The sequence below is a fragment of the Notothenia rossii genome (assembly GCF_949606895.1).
Source record: "Notothenia rossii genome assembly, chromosome: 1".
NCBI classification, from domain to species: domain Eukaryota; kingdom Metazoa; phylum Chordata; class Actinopteri; order Perciformes; family Nototheniidae; genus Notothenia; species Notothenia rossii.
In genome coordinates this window covers 43,776,465-43,793,536 of record NC_136912.1, presented here as the reverse complement: position 1 = coordinate 43,793,536, position 17,072 = coordinate 43,776,465, and the positions used below count along the sequence as shown (strand labels likewise).

Sequence of the window (17,072 nt, the reverse complement as noted above, 5' to 3'; positions counted from 1 at the left end):
ATGATGTGTGTTGTGGCGTCTATTGAAAGGGTAACCACTAATTCCCCACTGCTATGAAAGTCTGTAGTGGGGAGGGATGGTTGATGGAATTAAAAGCGTATGAGAACATTCTTGGCAGAAAATGTGGACGTTCTGGTTCTGATGCTACCTGAACAATTAAGGATGGGCCTGATTCTCGGGGTGAGTTCTTAGATAAGATTGGTGCTCTTTTCAGATCAAGGGAAATATAATTTCATTGTACAGCACAGGTCACAGGGTTTTACAAAGAAATGCAACATTTGTCGTGTAATACTACAAAAGCAAAACAAGAGAAATACTCTAAAAACACAAAATCGCTTTGTTTCTTCAAACAACGACACTCTCATTTGAGTGTGCTGTCAGATTGATTAAAGAGGACATATTCTGCTCACTTCCAGGTTTCATATTCTAATTTTATGAATACAAATTAGAATTGAGAGTTATGTCTCCATGCTCTAATGTTCAAAGAGCGCTTTATTTTTCTCATCCTGCCTGTGCTGCAGCACCTCTTTTCACCCTCTGTCTGAAACCAGAGCGCAGTCTGCTCTGATTGGTTAGCTTGCCGACTGTTGTGATGGTCAACTGTTAAGAGTTGTTTCAGAAATGTCCCACCCCTTAGCCTATCATGTACAATGTGTTGGTGCGCTGGCTAATAGAAGCTCTAGTGTTACATAGTGATGTCACTATGGTGCTGTTTACACGAGAACGCAAACGTTTGTATCCGCTACTTTTCTCTATCGTATAGCCCGTTCGATCACATGAGGCCGTAACGGAAACGCGGAAATGGACTCCTCAAACTATAACGGGTCCCAAGGTGGATAGATCTGCAAACGGAACGCTCTTGGGGGCCAAACAGCTATTTGTGTACGTTCTATACGATCATTTCCTGATAACGATGAAGCCATAGCCCCACCTCTGCTGCTCACTGCTGTAGCATGGACAGTTGCTACTGTCCGTAGCTACTGCTACTGACCATGCCTCAGATGTTAGTGCAAAATCTACAGCTCCTCTACCACAACCATCAGCAACAAGTAGACATGGAGAATTACATGAACTACATGTTGCTAAATCCACGCGGGGCATAAACAGAAGGGCAACCATGGCAACCATGATCGGGGGTCTTCTTCGCTGCTTTTGGTGTATTTTGTGGCGAAAGTACAGCGCCACTTACAGGCCCGGCATATGTACTACAGCGTGTCCAGCGCTCCCGAGCGGTCTCGTGTGAACGGAATACTTTTTTGATATCGTATTCGGTTCTTTTGCGTTTCGTATGCGTTTGCGTGTAAATGGGGTCTATGTTACTGAAGTAAACAAAGGAGTCCAATGGAGGCATTTCAGGCAGGGAGGGGAGTGTGTGGAGGGAACACAGGGATTTTAGCCTTTGCTGACCATTTGCATACACTAAAACATATAGAACACACTACAGGAAAGGAAGACTCAAAAAAGTACAATAGGGCCTCTTTAAATAAACCCTTAATTAAAAAATTGGAGATGAGTGAAACATTGACTTTGCTTCAGCACTACTGCATGACTGATGCTCTTGTGGAACACGGCCCTCAAGTGCAACAGCCCAATCCAGATTGCTCATTTGAATAGTTAAATAATGATGTCCCAAATATGCAAAGTATCTAATGAAAGAGCTACTTTTCATTGAAGATGGTTGTCAATAATGAGCTAGTCACTAACTTTGACTGTCTGCTGTTGGATGCTGGGCAGAGAGCATACAGTGGGCTCTTTTGTTCTCAATACAATCAGGCTGATGAGAGCTGCGAGACTCAACCTAACCAGAAAAAATAAATGTAAGAAAAACAAAGCAGATTAGAAAGATGCTCAAACTGTCCACTGAGCTGAAATAAAACAGTAGAGCTGGCCAAATTCCTGTGGGTTTGCAATAACAAGGTTTGTACAATGACACTAATGATTATTTACAGTAGAACCTCATATGATGGATGCTTGGATTAGCACTTGACATACACAAATAAGTCATGCTTGTCGCAGGATGAGTGATTTGGCATTTCAAGACCCATTGTTATTGCGGCTTCTGTGTCTTACAATACCTTTAAACTGCAAGTAAAAGCACATGAAAATGCTTTAGCTGAATATTGCCCCTAGAGCAAAGTCTGGTAAAGAGCTTATGTGAGGATAATCCTTTTTGTAGTTTTAAACAACAATACCTTGCATTTTAGTATAAGGCATGCGTAATGATATCATGTACAGACAAAAAGCTTCTGGCATGGAGTTTGTTTTACAACAGTTGGAGAATGGATCAAAGTGTTGTATGTTATTATAAGGGGTGTTTCTTCTCCTTCTTTTGGCAGTCAAACACTTAAAAGGATCCTTCTATAGAAAATGTGAGATCACAAAAGGCACGATCAAAGGCGCCCACCCTCACGGAGAACAGTCAGAAGAATGTCGAGTCGCAGGTGTCAGGATCAGTGTAACCTATAATCTGAGGACGTTTAGTTTTTATCCACTTGTAGGCAGTATCTTACTCTGAAACCTGCACCATTGCTCTTTGAATTTGCCTTGCAAGTCACTACCTGCTTGTCACTGTAGCCTGCAGTTACGTGATTCCCTTCGCCTAACCCCAAATGTCGTGTGACAGAGAGAAGGAGACGTCTTGGATCTTTGTGGGAGCAACATAACAGCTTAAAAAACAGGCTCGGTGGCATTCCCTGCAGTCACAGCTTAAATAATTTGTCCCAGACACTGAGCACAGAGATACCTGCAACGCCCTGAAAGGTGCTGTTTTTTCCGAGATTTTACCTGACAGCGTTATTAATCATCTTAGTCTTGCCAACAGGAAGCCACCTTGCTGAGAGGGTGTGACGACGGTAAGTGTCCCAGCTGATAGCCAGCATTTGTGTTTCAATATTTAAATGTACATTCAAAATGTTCCCTCTTCCGACACATTTCACTTCTTCACTGTGCTTTAACTGATACTCTTTCGAACCCTGGCAAACTGTCAACAAAACCACATGAGAAAGTAAGCTCCTCCTCTATCCCTATTATCTGCTTAGAGAATAAAAGTCTTGACAGAGAATATATTTGTACAATGGTTGCAGCAGATATAAGTACTGACTCCGCTCTGTATTAATAATCCTCACATCCTGTCACATCAAGTCAGGCTTGTTTACAATCTTTAAATAATCAGATTAGCAAATATCAGCAAAAATGTACAAAAGTTGGTATTTGAGGAAAAATAACGTTAAGAAAAATATATCTTATCAATGAAACCCTGTATAAAAATAGTTTTAGATTGAACTGTATCATGCACCTCATACAATTATGTAATGTTAACAAACTGATAAAGTGAGATGTAACCTTGATATTTTTTTTTATAAAATGTTATTGTTTATTCTGCATCAATCTACTACTGATCAAGTAGGACCAGTAGCATATTTAAGATTGTTTTAAGATACATAATGCTGAGTTAGTTGACTGACTTTATGACCAATTTCTCTTCTGTTAAGCCTTTGCATCCCAGCAGCATTTCAAAGGCTGATATTTTGGGATGAGTTCATTTTTAGTTAACAACCAACCTGTGATGTTGACCACCAACATATTATCAGATGTAACTGAAAAATAATAAATTGAAGAAACTTTTATTTAACTTACTCCTCAGGATAATAAACTACTCGTTGTTATACAGACAGTTATACGATTGAAGATAGATGGCACCTATACCTTTTGGTATCTGTGAGAGTTATTCTGACTGATAAACTAATGCATAATCTCAGCTGGCTAGCATGTTTGCAGTTAGCTTGTCAGCTGACTCCCCAAGTAGCTCTACAATTTCATTGGGCAACAAACCTTCTTTCACCACTTTTTTCACGAAGATATAAAAACTTTTTTCAGTTATCATAAAAGCCCACTCTTTTTGGAAAATGTCCCATTAGACCGAAAGCTAATGGGTAATTTGTCCAACAGCCTTTTATCCAGAAAGCTAACATCTAATTGCTCCTACCGTGGCAAAGGACCAACCCTACTCTACCTCTGGTGGCTTACCCTGATATACCCTAACTAAAGTCACTCCTCATACCTACAACTAGCCAACCCACAAATGAAGGCAAGAAGTACCAGCCAATCAGAAGCAGAGTAGGGCGGGTTATGCGTTTGCAATAGTAACATTTAGGAAGCGCAGATGAAGCCATTCTGCATAACTACTAGCCATGTGAATACCAGACCAGAAAACAAAAATGATTGTTACAGTGGATGAAGGGGGTGGGGCTGGGGTGTCTAAAGTCAAAGATGAATCTTGATTGGGCCAAATTTGACCCCGAGTGACCCACAACCATTCTGCTGGGTCATCCCAGACCTGAACACCAAATTATACACTTTTTTTTTTAGAGACCTTCAGACTTTTCAAAATCTGTTTTGTAGTGTTTATATAGCTGTTGTGGAGGATATCATGAAGCCTCGTTCCGATAAAAAAAACTAGAGCGCAGTTATTATATAATTTTAACTTGAAACGGGTCACGGGAGACCCGAACACAACATAAGGGTTAAATATTTTCTGTGCAGTTTTGATATCTGCTTGTACAAGTTATCTATGAGAATATTCAAATAATCCAGAGGCTGTGAGCAAGTGATATTGAACGGTACATTTTATTATTGAGAAGATGAAACCTTTGGCCCAGACAGAAACAAACACTCAGCCGAGACTGTTATTGAGCAAGAGGTAACCCTGCACAAAGTGTGTGTTACTTGTGTGTAGGGACAGAGATTTCACATTAATTATAGTACATGCAACCTCTTATTAAAGCACCACTCTAACACACACATACACTCACACAGGTCCTGTCATTGTTTCTCCCCGAACATTCCCTCCATAGCTTGTGGTGCTGCCTGTTTGAAAGCGGCTCAGTAATCCTGGATCAGAGAGAACAAAGTGCCCCAGAGTGCTGGTGATGTAAGCACTGTGTCCACTGCTTGCCCTCCCCACAACTGCTCTCCCCTCTCCCACATGCTGCCTGCCGAGGGGATGAGGTGAGACAGGGAGGAAGGTCCCTGTCGTGGAGGATCCTGAAGAGGCAACCGGTGTTAGCGGCAGGCTAACGGCAGTCTGTGTGCTGTCTCAGGGCCGCTGCTGATGACCTGGGACCCAGTGGGAGAGGAGAACGTTTTGACCGAATCGCTGTACAGGAATGTGGCTAAGCTGTGGGGAGTGGTGCATCGGCTCAGTGTGACCAGCAGAATAGACCAAGGGACTTTTACTGCCTATTTACTACACTTTCCTTGGAAGGCCACGATGCCAAATGTGAGTATAACTGTGTAAACATTTACCTAGTTAACGCCTTTTGTGATCTGAAAATGGGTGGAGAACTATTTGCTTTTATATTTTTGTATGTGCAAGAAGTCTTTAACGGGCAGTGTGTTTTGGCCACCACAGGCACTACATGCCGTGTCATTTGACTGTATGGAAATGTGAGCGCTTGCTTCTGTGGACATTCAGGTTGGCGCTCTCTAAGTTCCTCAATGGACTCGATGCAGGACTCAAGTCGCACCATGGGGGGTCTGAATGCCCGTCTGAAGGGCTTCTTGGAGCAGGTGAACAGGCTGCAGGAGGCCAACCAGCGGCTGGAGGCTCAGATCGCAGACTGGGGGGCCAGGAGCCCGCCACGCTCCCAGGACTGGACCCAGCAGGAACAGACTGTCAACGAGCTCCGTGCCCAGGTCATCATCTATTTGTTTGTGGTTTTTTATCAGATAGTTATATGAAAATGATTTGGACTTTTTAAAAGTGTTACAAATGTCCCTGCTCTTTGCAGCACCAAGATATGACAGTATTGCTGCAGTGCTCTCTCCACTCCAGGTTTAATCATTATGCTGGCGTTATGATCCATTACATCAGCTCTAGGCCATATTGGTTGGCAGACAACAGGAGCAGGTGTGTGTAGTCACACAGCAAAGACTGCAGTCACAACAGAGACACAGCAGATTACCAGTGCCGCATGCAGCAAATTGTAAATGGCCTCAAGTACAGAAAAGAGAAAGTGGCTTAAGGGCTGAGGCCCAACCGCCTCAGGGCTGGAGCTTTCACTTTTCAACATTTTCCTTTATTTAGAACCACCATGTAAAATTTAGGGGTGAGAATGGAAAATATGTTTTTCATTTGACATTAATGCCTTCCATGATCCTGGCAATCGCTGACATTCTTTATGAATTACTCTATTGTGTGCTGATTATTTTGATCTGTGATAGAAAAGTAGGTTGACACAGGTAATTTACATTTCAGTCTGATTACAGTGCGGATGAAAAGATAGAGATAGTAGAAATAGATGTTTCTTTTGTCAAAGCAAAAGGCTGCTAAGCCTGCCTGCATGTGGCTAATCTTACTTAAAGGTGACCTATCATGCAAAATGCACTTTTGTACGTATTTAATACATGAATATGTGTCCCCGGTGTTCCAAGGAACTCACCAAGTGTCAGAAAACACAACCCTCTCTATTTTCCTCCAAAGCCAAATCTCTCTTAAAAAGGGGCTGCAACGGATCTGATACTGATCCAGATTTGAACACTTCTATGACGTCACAAAAGTGGCGCGACGGCTATTGGGCCAACTCCACCATTCAGGAGGAGACAGTCAAGGACATTGCCGTTCGTAAGCGCTGGAGACGCTGTAGTACATATGCCAGGCCTGTAGATGGTGCTGTTCTCACAGAATCAGCCCATGCAAAGACAGTGTTGTTTGACAGTGTTGAGCAAAATGAGGAATGGCTCAAATGCATGATCTGTTTGGTATTTTGAAAAATAAAAAGTATAAATATGCCTTATATAGGTACGGTCCTACACTATATTATTCAAATATAGCATGATAGGTCCACTTTAAACATAGGGTTGGGGTTAGGGTTAGGGTTACGGATGTGACTGCTGCAGCAGTTTTGTTAAAACCAAAGACATATTTTTGGGTAACAATTGTTGCATTGTATAGGGGCCATGCTGTGGACAATTTATTCCTCTCTTCCTTGACTTCTTGTTCATGTTTCTTGTTGCAACGGCGTACCCGCAGTTAGATGTCATTGTTTTGCAATGTGCAACTGTCAGATTCCGATCCCTAGTAACAACAACTCTTAAAACTCATTAAGTTGTTGCTGAAATGTGATACAAGGGCAAGGCCTGGCCTGGCGTGGCGTGGCATGGCCTGGCGTCTGTGAAAGGTGTACGGCAAATGGCTGTTGACTATTAGGGAGTTGTATTACTATATTGACTCCAGTTGGTTAGGAGGATTTAGCAAATATTTGTTTATATGTTAAACCCTTTTCAAAACTGGACACTGAAAGAAAATGTATTTGTTCTGCGAAATTGTCTTTGTTTTTACAAGATTGTTTCCGTTCAAGTAATCCATAAGCATGTACTGTAAGTGCTGAAGGTTTTACACTATTAGTCCATAAGGTGAAAGGTAACTCCACATCAAACAAAGCAGACCTGCCTGTCATGATAATGGACCAGAGCCAGACATTTTTTATAACTTTAAAGGCCCTTCCACTTGGTAGACCATTAACTCCAACAGTTATGGTGTTCTCAAATTATCTGACTAACTGATCTCTGGGTTTAACATCACTTTCTGCTCGAGTAAATGTCACTGACAGACGTTGTAATGACTTGTTTCATACTGCGTCACCCACCTCGTCTCCCAAGTTTAGCTGCTGTTCCCATGACTGTGACAGACACCAGAGCAAATAGCTAGTTTTATTGTTCCCTGATCCAAAAAATGCTTTCAAACTAACATCTAATTTAGAGCTTAGAAGTTTAAACCAGGAAGACTTAAGTGCTGATCCTGACTCACAAATAAAACATCTACATAATGAATTTTTATGATATGAATGTTGTGGAAAATGCCATGTTATCTTTGGCTGCTGTTAGACATGGGTGTGTCTTCTTCTGAAATGGTTGCACTCTTAAGAAAACAAAGGCAAGGCAAGGCACATTTATGTATATAGCACCTTTCAACACAAGGCAATTCAAACTGCTTTACAAAAAAGTAAAGACATTAAGAAAATGGCATTTAAAATCAGTCATTAAAAAGCAAAGATAATAAAAGAAACATTAAAAGAAAAAATACATGGATAAAAGTTACAGTGCAGTTTAAGATGTGAATAGTTCAATTAAAAGCAGCGGAAACAGAAAAGTCTTCAGCCTGGATTTAAAAGTAGTAAGAGTTGCAGCGGACCTGCAGGTTTCTGGGAGTTTGTTCCAGATATTTGGAGCATAATAACTGAACGCTGCTTCTCCATGTCTAGTTCTGACTCTGGGGACAGAAAGCTGACCAGTCCCTGAAGACCTGAGAGTTCTGGATGGTTCATAATTTAGCAGTAGGTCAGAAATGTATTTTGGGCCTAAACCATTCAGTGCTTTATAAACCAGCAGCAGTATTTTGAAATGTATTCTTTGACACACGGGAAGCCAGTGTAAAGACTTCAGAACAGAAGTGATGTGATCCACTTTCTTAGTATTAGTGAGGACTCGAGCAGCAGCGTTCTGAATTAGCTGCAGCTTTCTAATATATTTTTTTAGTGAGACCTGTGAAGAGACCATTGCAGTAGTCAAGTCTACTGAAGATAAAAGCATGGACAAGTTTTTCCAAATCCTGCTGTGACATTAGTGCTTTTATCCTATATATGTTATTTAGGTGATAGTAGGCTGATTTAGTAATTGAGTCCATGACTACACCTAGATTTCTGGCTCTCTGTTGTTTTGAACATTGCAGACTGAAGCTCAGCGCTAACTTTTATACGTCCTGCCTTGGCTCCAAAAACTTTTGGACCGCTTTAATGACTACAGTTTTCAGGGCCTGTGGAAAAACAGTGAAGAGACTTGTTTACAGAGGGAATAAACGTGTGTAAGCATGTTTGTGTGTGTGTTATAAAAGTCAAGGACCTACCTTTTTCTACTTGGATTATGTACTTGGAATTAAGAATATATATGTCAAGCCTTAACAGAGAGAATCAAATTCAATTGGAAATAGTTGTAGATGTTCTTACTCACGTTTCTGCACAACTTTCAGTATCCGGTTGTCCATACAGGAAGATTATTCTTAACATGAATGTTCCTCGTTACACTTTAAACTTTAGTTTCCTGATCATTAAAACAAATATATATTTATTTTTAACAGTTTATATATCTTGAATCTGATAATGTATTTTTTAAAACAGGTTAATAATTTAAAAGTATCAAATATGTTGTATTCAGGATTTACCAATTTTGGGGATTATCGTATAATGGTATTACATATTCAAGATGAAAAAAGGTTGCTCTACACATGGGGTATTACGAGCAGGATTACAATCTTACTAAAGGGCCAATATGTAGAAATACATATTGTTTTTGCACTTTCCCTAATCTAATCTTGCCGTTTCTTTTCTCCATTGTTGTCAGGTTGGTAACCTGCTGATGGAGAATGCCAAGCTGGCATTACAGTCTGAAAGCATGAAATCCAGAGCTGCTGCCATCCAGGCCAGGTCAGCTGGATTTCACTCTACTTTTCCTGAAAGCTCTAACGCACCTCTCCTCATTCACTACAGCCTGGGGCTCATTGATTAGCCTATCAAGCATGTTCACTACCCCTTAAACATATGAAAGAGGACACATTGTTACGGGTGAGCGAAGCAAGCAGGACCCAAATGCAGATGACACTGAAAATACCTTTATTTCAAGGATACACGGACAAACAAAACACTCCCCGGTGAACAAAGTCACAGACTAACGACGAACCAACAATGACAGACATAAAAAACAGAACTTAAATACACACAGGACTAATCAAGGAAACGAGAGACAGGTGACGAGGGAGGAGAAAACACAGGGGCACCAGGTGAACACAATCAAGAAAACAGGTAGGAGGGAACACACAGACAGGAAACCGGGGCCCTTTCTCATTTCTCTAAAGCCTCATCCCAATACCCCTCCTCGACTCCTACTTTCCCTCACTCGCGTCCCTTCCTTGCATCTTAGCTCCGCCTCCGTAAGATGAGAGCGAGAGACACGAGGAGGTGAAGCAGGGCCGGCCCTAGACTTTTGGGGGCCCTAAGCAAGATTTTGTTTGGGGGCCCCCCTCACTCTAGCGCGTTCTCACTACACACAACACGGAACCAACTTTTGTCTTATGATGTTAGTATGAGCACACATATTGTACAAATAAGCATGTAAACACTAAAGTGGGACCTGAGAAGAGCAGCACAGTCTTTAAATTGACTACAAATAACTACCTAGGCTATAACTAATGACTATATAAACTCAGTGAACAGAAATATAGAAACTCCTCAGTCCTCAGTGACATATGTTTTGTTGTTGTGGCTCTGAGTCTGTACTCCAGCACATTAGATTTGAAATGAAACAAGGACTATGAGGTTAAAGTGCATACTGTGACCAAGTATTGGACCTGTGACCTTGGCTCCCCCCCATTTCGAACACTGGATTGAATATAACAATCAAAAATAACAAAATATACACAGCTAGATCAGATCGCGTTTTAGATGCGACTTTAGAGTAGAGCAACGGTGTACTGAGATAAAAAATTTTTTTTTTTTTAAAAAAAATCTTTTTTTGCTAGGGGGCCCCTCAGTGGCTGCGGGGCCCTAAGCGGCCGCTTATGTCGCTTAATGGGTTGGGCCGGCCCTGAGGTGAAGCCCAGGACAGAGGAGTCCTCAGGTATTAATTGGGATGTCCTCGTTCACTCAAACGTCACTCTTAAACAACGTCTGTTAATGATGACATGTGCACAGCTGTATCCCCTCTCATCGGGCTTAACCCTTTAGAACCGGCCCATTTCTGGTTAAATATTTATTTAAATGAATGAATCTTTCTCTTGTTAGTCAAGGAATTCAATGTATGATGGTTGGTCCTGCTTTTGTGTTCCGTTTAGTGTAAAATGTAGCCTACATTTAAATAAATATATCATTATAGTAATGTGAAAGGCTTTTAGAAATGAATTGCACATAATAATTCCCACAGAGCTGTGAGCACTTATACATTTATGTGACGCTTTTCCACTCATCTTCCAGTCGGTTTTCCTTTGTTGAAATCGACCAGCTGTGAAGGTGGGGGCGGGGTTTTTATACGCAAGTAGTGAAAACACTTCCGCGTAGTCTACTCGCGTGTATCCTCCCTTTCGTCTCCTCCCGCACCCCTCCTCCCTCACCCCTCCTCGACTCCTCAGTGTGCATTTCAGCTATTGGGACGTCCTTCAAAATGGCGTGTCTTGATCGATTTCCGGGTCAAGTCCCGGAGGAGAGGAGTCGAGGAGGGGTATTGGGATGAGGCTTGTCTCCCCTCCTCGACTCCCTTCCTCTACTCCTATCCTCAAGACTTAGTCCCGCCCACAGGAGATGAGAGCGGAGGAGCGGAGGAGGGGAACCGAGGAGAGAGGAGGGGAAGCAGCAGGCGGTTAGAGAAATGAGAACTCCTCTCCTCTGAGCGGTCATTTTAAAGAGACGTCCATTAATGATGACAGGAGGCACAGCAGCCCTCTGTCTGATGGACAGATGTGTTCATGACCACTTATATATTTACTTTGATTCAGTCACAGTGCGGTATGAGACCACGACCACACACACACACACGACCACACACACACACACACACACACACACACACACACACACACACACACACACACACACACACACACACACACACTATATAAATATATACAATTTCAGAATCAAACAGAGCACTCTCATAATAACGTAACACTATCAGAGACTGGATATATCCCCCCCCCCCTCTCCCCTCGCTACAATGAGGAAATTAAATTACGGGCCAAAAGTTTTATTTACAAGTATTAAAAGTAAGCAGAGGACACCAAACCAACTGAGACCTGTCTGTCCGCTGCATCTACGCAAACACTGTACCACACACACCTACACACTGTACCACACACAAACACACCTACAGCTACTAAAACAGGCTACAGCCGTTGTGTATTTTATTATGTGAAGCACTAAATGGTTTTAGAAAAATATCGACTCTTTGTTTTTATATATCTACTAAACTAAAGCAAATAAAGAGAGTAGGCCAGTTAGACTGAGTGATATATAGTATATACACTGCTCTGCTTTCTGCACGGACCTCACAGCTGTTCTCACTGTAAACATCGCATCGCGATGAAAGCAGTTAATAAAATAATATCCAGGGGATGCATGCAGAGCTGTGATAAGTCCGGCCGTGCGTCACGACTCTTTGAAACATCTCTGTTCCCGGAAATGCATCCACGAAGGAGACGTGGAGGACCGTGGAGGACCCATCAGTGTATCCTCGGTTATAGCTCCTCCAGAAAGCCTCCTCGACGCTCAACGCTCGATCCTCGGTCCTCGAAGTGCATTGAGAGAAATTAGATGTCCTTCAACATGGCGCGCTGAAATTCAGCACAACACAAAACGAGGGCCACCAGGGTGGGTGGAGGGGGTCTGGAGGACGGGTTTGGGCTGACAGCCCAGGAGCACAGCGGAGGGCCCGGAAGGGATCTCGGGCGGACGGCCCGGGGGCAAGGCAGAGGCCATGGAGGGGGTCTCGGGCGGACAACCCAGGGGCAAGGCAGAGTCCATGGAGGGGGTCTCGGGTGGACGGCCCGGGGGCAAGGCAAAGTCCATGGAGGGGCGAAGGCCACAGCGGGCGAACTCAGGGGGCCGAGCATGAGGGCGAAGGCAGCGGCCGGAAGAGTCAGGGGGCCGGGCCCGAGGGCGAGGGCCGCGGCCGAGAAAGTCAGGGGGCTGGGCTCGAGGGCTAAGACCGCAGCACTGAGAGGGCCGGGCTCGAGGGTGAAGAGCGCGGCTCTCAGGGGGCCAGGCTCGAGGGTGAAGACCGTGGCACTGAGGGGGCCGGGCTCAAGGGCGAAGACCGCGGCACTCAGGGAGCCAGGCTCGAGGGCAAAGACCGCGGCTTTCAGGGGGCCGGGCCCGAGAACATAGGATTGGCAGGACCCCCGGCAGAAGAGTAGTCGGCGGGGCCTCCAACGGCACAGGACATAGGGTTGGCACGACCCCCGGCAGAAGAGTAGTCGGCGGGGTCTCCAACGGCACAGAACATAGAATTGGCAGGACCCCCGGCAGAAGAGTAGTCGACCGGGCCTCCAACGGCACAGGATTGGCAGGACCCCCGGCAGAAGAGTAGTCGGCGGGGCCTCCAACGGCACAGGACATGGAGTAGGGACTTGAGAGGAGACTCGAGAGGTGACCCGAGAGGGGACTCGAGAGGTGACCCGAAAGGGGACTCGAGAAGGAACTCGAGAGGAGACTTGAGAGGGAACTCGAGAGGGAACTCGAGAGGAAACTGGAGAGGGGACTAGAGAAGGGACTAGAGAAGGGACTAGAGCAGAGGTGCCCAGTACGTCGACCGCGGGGGCAATGCTGGTAGATCGCGATTCATTCATAAAAAAAAAAATCCATCTCCGTTAAAATAGACATGATCCCTCCTCCCTTGGCCTCCCTGCCACTTAATTCAGGAGTTAATAACACGATAAACACGAAAAATCCAGACGAGATCTCTCTCTCCCCCGTCTGTGTGTGAGGGGGGCGGGCAGTTTACACACACGCAGCTGCTACATGCAGCAACACACGGCGGGGATAGCGGAGAGAAGCGCTCCAAGGTGTGGTTAAATGTTACCCGTCTTGAGGTGGACAATGCTCCTTGCCAAGAGAGTTTAGCATGTAAGGGCGGTAACACGAGCAATTTGTCTAAACATTTAGCAAAAGTGCACCACATCCAGACGGAGGAATGCACCGGGTTCGACTGTCTTTCTAGTAGCTCTGTAGCCCCATCCACGAGTAAGGTTTCCACGTCAGGTGTTATGTATGCTAGCGGCAACACACTGAGTTAACTCAATTATACAAACATGGGTTAATGATTAGAGGTAACTGAGTTATTTATTTTGTTAAAGTTTCAGCTATTCTGTTTACAGTTCTGTCATCAGATTATTTAATACGATTTGTTAAAACATTGTTGTTTCTTTTGATGTGAAATATTATTTATATAATTAATAAAAAGCAATGTTAATTTTGTTCACAATTTGTTAAGTTAATTTAATAACATTTGTATTTTTGAATCAAGTATTCATCTTTATTGCCTTCATTGTTAGTTTCCACAGCCTAAAACAACCTCAAGCTAAATCTAAAAGTTGATGGCTAAATAAGAGCGTTTGAGAAATTGTGCAAGGCATACAGTAATAGTCCGAATAGTCGATTAATCATTTCATTAATCGATAGATTAATCCCATGTATAAATAAAACGTGTTATTCAGCAACCCTTGCAATTTGGGATTTTATTTTTGGTTGGTAGACCTCGGTGAGCTGGCCATTTCAAAAGTAGCTCACCAACCAAAAAGATGTGGGCACCCCTGGACTCGAGAAGGGACTAGAGAAGGGACTTGGGAAGGGAATAGAGGAGGGACTAGAGAGGGGTCTTGAGAAGGGACTAGAGAAGGGACTTGGGAAGGGACTAGAGGAGGGACTAGAGAAGGGACTAGAGGAGGGACTTCCGAAGGGACTAGAGAAGGGACTTGAGAAGGGAGTAGAGAAGGAACTAGGGAAGTGACTAGAGGAGGGACTTGAGAAGGGACTAGAGAGGGGACTTGAGAAGGGACTAGAAAAGGGACTAGGGAAGTGACTAGAGGAGGGACTTGAGAAGGGACTAGAGAGGGGACTTGGGAAGTGACTAGAGGTGGGACTTGAGAAGGGACTTGAGAAGGGAATTGAGTAGGGACTAGAGGAGGGACCACGGCTGCTGGGGCCGGAACCAGGGCCGGAACCATGGCTTCTGGGGCTGGGACCATGGCTGCCTGGGCCGGTACCGGAGCCGGAACCATGGCTGCTGGGGCTAGGACCGGAGCCGGAACCATGGCTGCCGGGGCTGGAATCCTGACCTTGCGTTTCCTTCCATGATGCCTTTAAGCAGTGTTCGAATTACCCATTTGCTTTCGGGGGAGCCCTATTTTTCAGTGCACATCCTGCTACTAAATATATCACACGCACGCTCTGTTGACTGGCGCAGCAGCGCGGATTCGATCAATTGCTATAAAATCACTCTGCTATTACTACAGACGGTGTCACTACAGACGGTGTCACTACAGACGGTGTCACTACGCCGGCGGCTGTGGCCGTTGTTGAAGCCTCTTCAGGCTCCGCATCGGCAGGCCTCTCCCTCGGTGTGGAAGTTGAGTAAAGTTAGAAAGATATTGGCAGATTCAGATTTCACGGATCAATAACTCATGAACAAAACTATATTCAGACACAAATTACGTCTCCTAAGTACCGTGGTAAGGTTGACAAACTACAATCACATGTTGATAAAAAAAAGCCAATACTTGCTGTCCTACAAACTGGACACATTAAATTGGTCTCTTACCGCAGCTGGAGAAGAAACGAGTGCTCAGGGACCATCTGCAAAGGGCAACACCGAAAAAAGAGAATACAATAATATTCAATCACTTCACTATTATACAGTATATTACTACCAAACTCACTACACACATCAATAGTCTCATGATGCTCATACTACAGCAGAGAGTTTGGAAGAATGTGCTTTTGAATAATTTTGGGGAATATTTCTAATGTAAAATCTTCAATAAATATGGTATAATCTTCAATAACGTTACTATTATATTTCTACCAAACTCACCACACACATCAATAGTCTCCTGTTGGTAATACTACAGCAGAGAGTTTGGAAGAATATGGTTTGGAATAATTTTGGCGAATATTTATACTGTATAATAGTAACGTTATTGAAGATGATGCCATGTTTATTGAAGATTTTACCTTAGAAATATTCACCAAAATTATTCAAAAGCACATTCTTCCAAACTCTCTGCTGTAGTGTGACCAACAGGAGACTATTGATGTGTGTAGTGAGTTTGGTAGAAATATACTGTATAAATGTGAAGTGATTGAATATTATTGTATCCCCTTTTTTCGGAGTTGCACTTTGCAGACGGTCCCTGAGCACTCGTTTCTTCTCCGGCTGCGGATAGAGACCAATGTAGTGTGTCCAGTTTGGAGGACAGCACGTATTGGCTTTTTAAAAAAAATCAAAATGGGATTGTAGTTCGTTGTCAACCTTACCACGGTACTTAGGAGACGTACTTTGTGTCTGAACAACGTTTTGTTCATGAGTTATTGATCTGTGAAATCTGAATCTGCCAATATCGTTCCAACTTTACTCAACTCGGTGAGGAGCTGTCAAACTCGACCCTAACGCCGCTTACAGCCGGCCAACTAAAATTTGTTTTCCGTTCACGTTGTCATCTTTAGACTCCTTTGCTTCTTTGCTTGTGAATCCAAAAGCTGCGAGGCATGGCTGTTTTCGTTTTGCCATATTTTTTATGACAAAGCCAGAGTTAAAAAAATATCAATATGAACATTTCAAATACCGCGCCGGCATCGCCACCGCAACCATAGCAACGTAAGTAGCGTAAAGTATGCAGCGCCGCCACGTACAGATGGCAACACCCAGAAATATTCACAAATATAAAACAAATATTCAGAAACTGTAATGAACAATAACTATTATTTATTTCAAGAACTTATATTTACAGAAACTCAACATTTCTAATCTGTGTGACACAAATATGCACGATTGTTTTGGGCTCCTCCTATTTATCTCAAAGTCGGCCTTCAGGGGAGCTCCCTCCCTCTTCGGGGAAGCCAAGCTCCCCCTGGCTCCCCCCCATTTCGAACAGTGCCTTTAAGCCTTTTGGAGGCTCAGAGGTCCTCCAAAGGCCAGACAAGACCCAGCGAAAGGGTCCTTGAAAGGAGCCTTGTTGGGAACTGTGGCCGGCAGGGGGCTAGCATGCCAGGGGCTAGCAGGCCGGAAAACAGGTTTGACCTCAAAGCTACCAAAAAGGTCCTCCACCCACTCTGGTAGTAATTCCTTTAACCAGGTCCTTGAGGTTACTTCTTGGCATGCCGTTGAGATAATTGACTGCCTCTCTTCACTACTTGAGGCATATCGACAGTCGTTTTATTAAATTGTACGTCACCTCGTACAGGCTGTTCGCTGGGTCCATATTTGGTTGGTTGGTTCTGTTATGGGTGAGCAAAGCAAGCAGACCAGGACCCAAA

General features: G+C 43.8%; 1 protein-coding gene across 5 annotated transcripts in view; it reads left to right on the top strand.

Annotated features, from left to right (window-relative positions):
* Positions 1–17,072, top strand: part of krt222 (keratin 222) — a 154,614-nt gene that overhangs the window by 4,397 nt on the left and 133,145 nt on the right. For 2 of the 5 annotated variants that reach the window (XM_079640290.1, XM_079640289.1), the window contains exons 2-4: positions 5,100–5,278; positions 5,474–5,694; positions 9,397–9,479. In XM_079640290.1, the coding sequence (XP_079496416.1) occupies positions 5,497–5,694; positions 9,397–9,479 (281 nt within the window). In that variant the 5' untranslated portion in view covers positions 5,100–5,278; positions 5,474–5,496. Of the gene's footprint in view, positions 1–2,358; positions 2,853–4,592; positions 5,279–5,473; positions 5,695–9,396; positions 9,480–17,072 lie in introns of those variants that run through there. The other 3 variants (XM_079640291.1, XM_079640288.1, XM_079640292.1) reach the window with 3 other exon arrangements.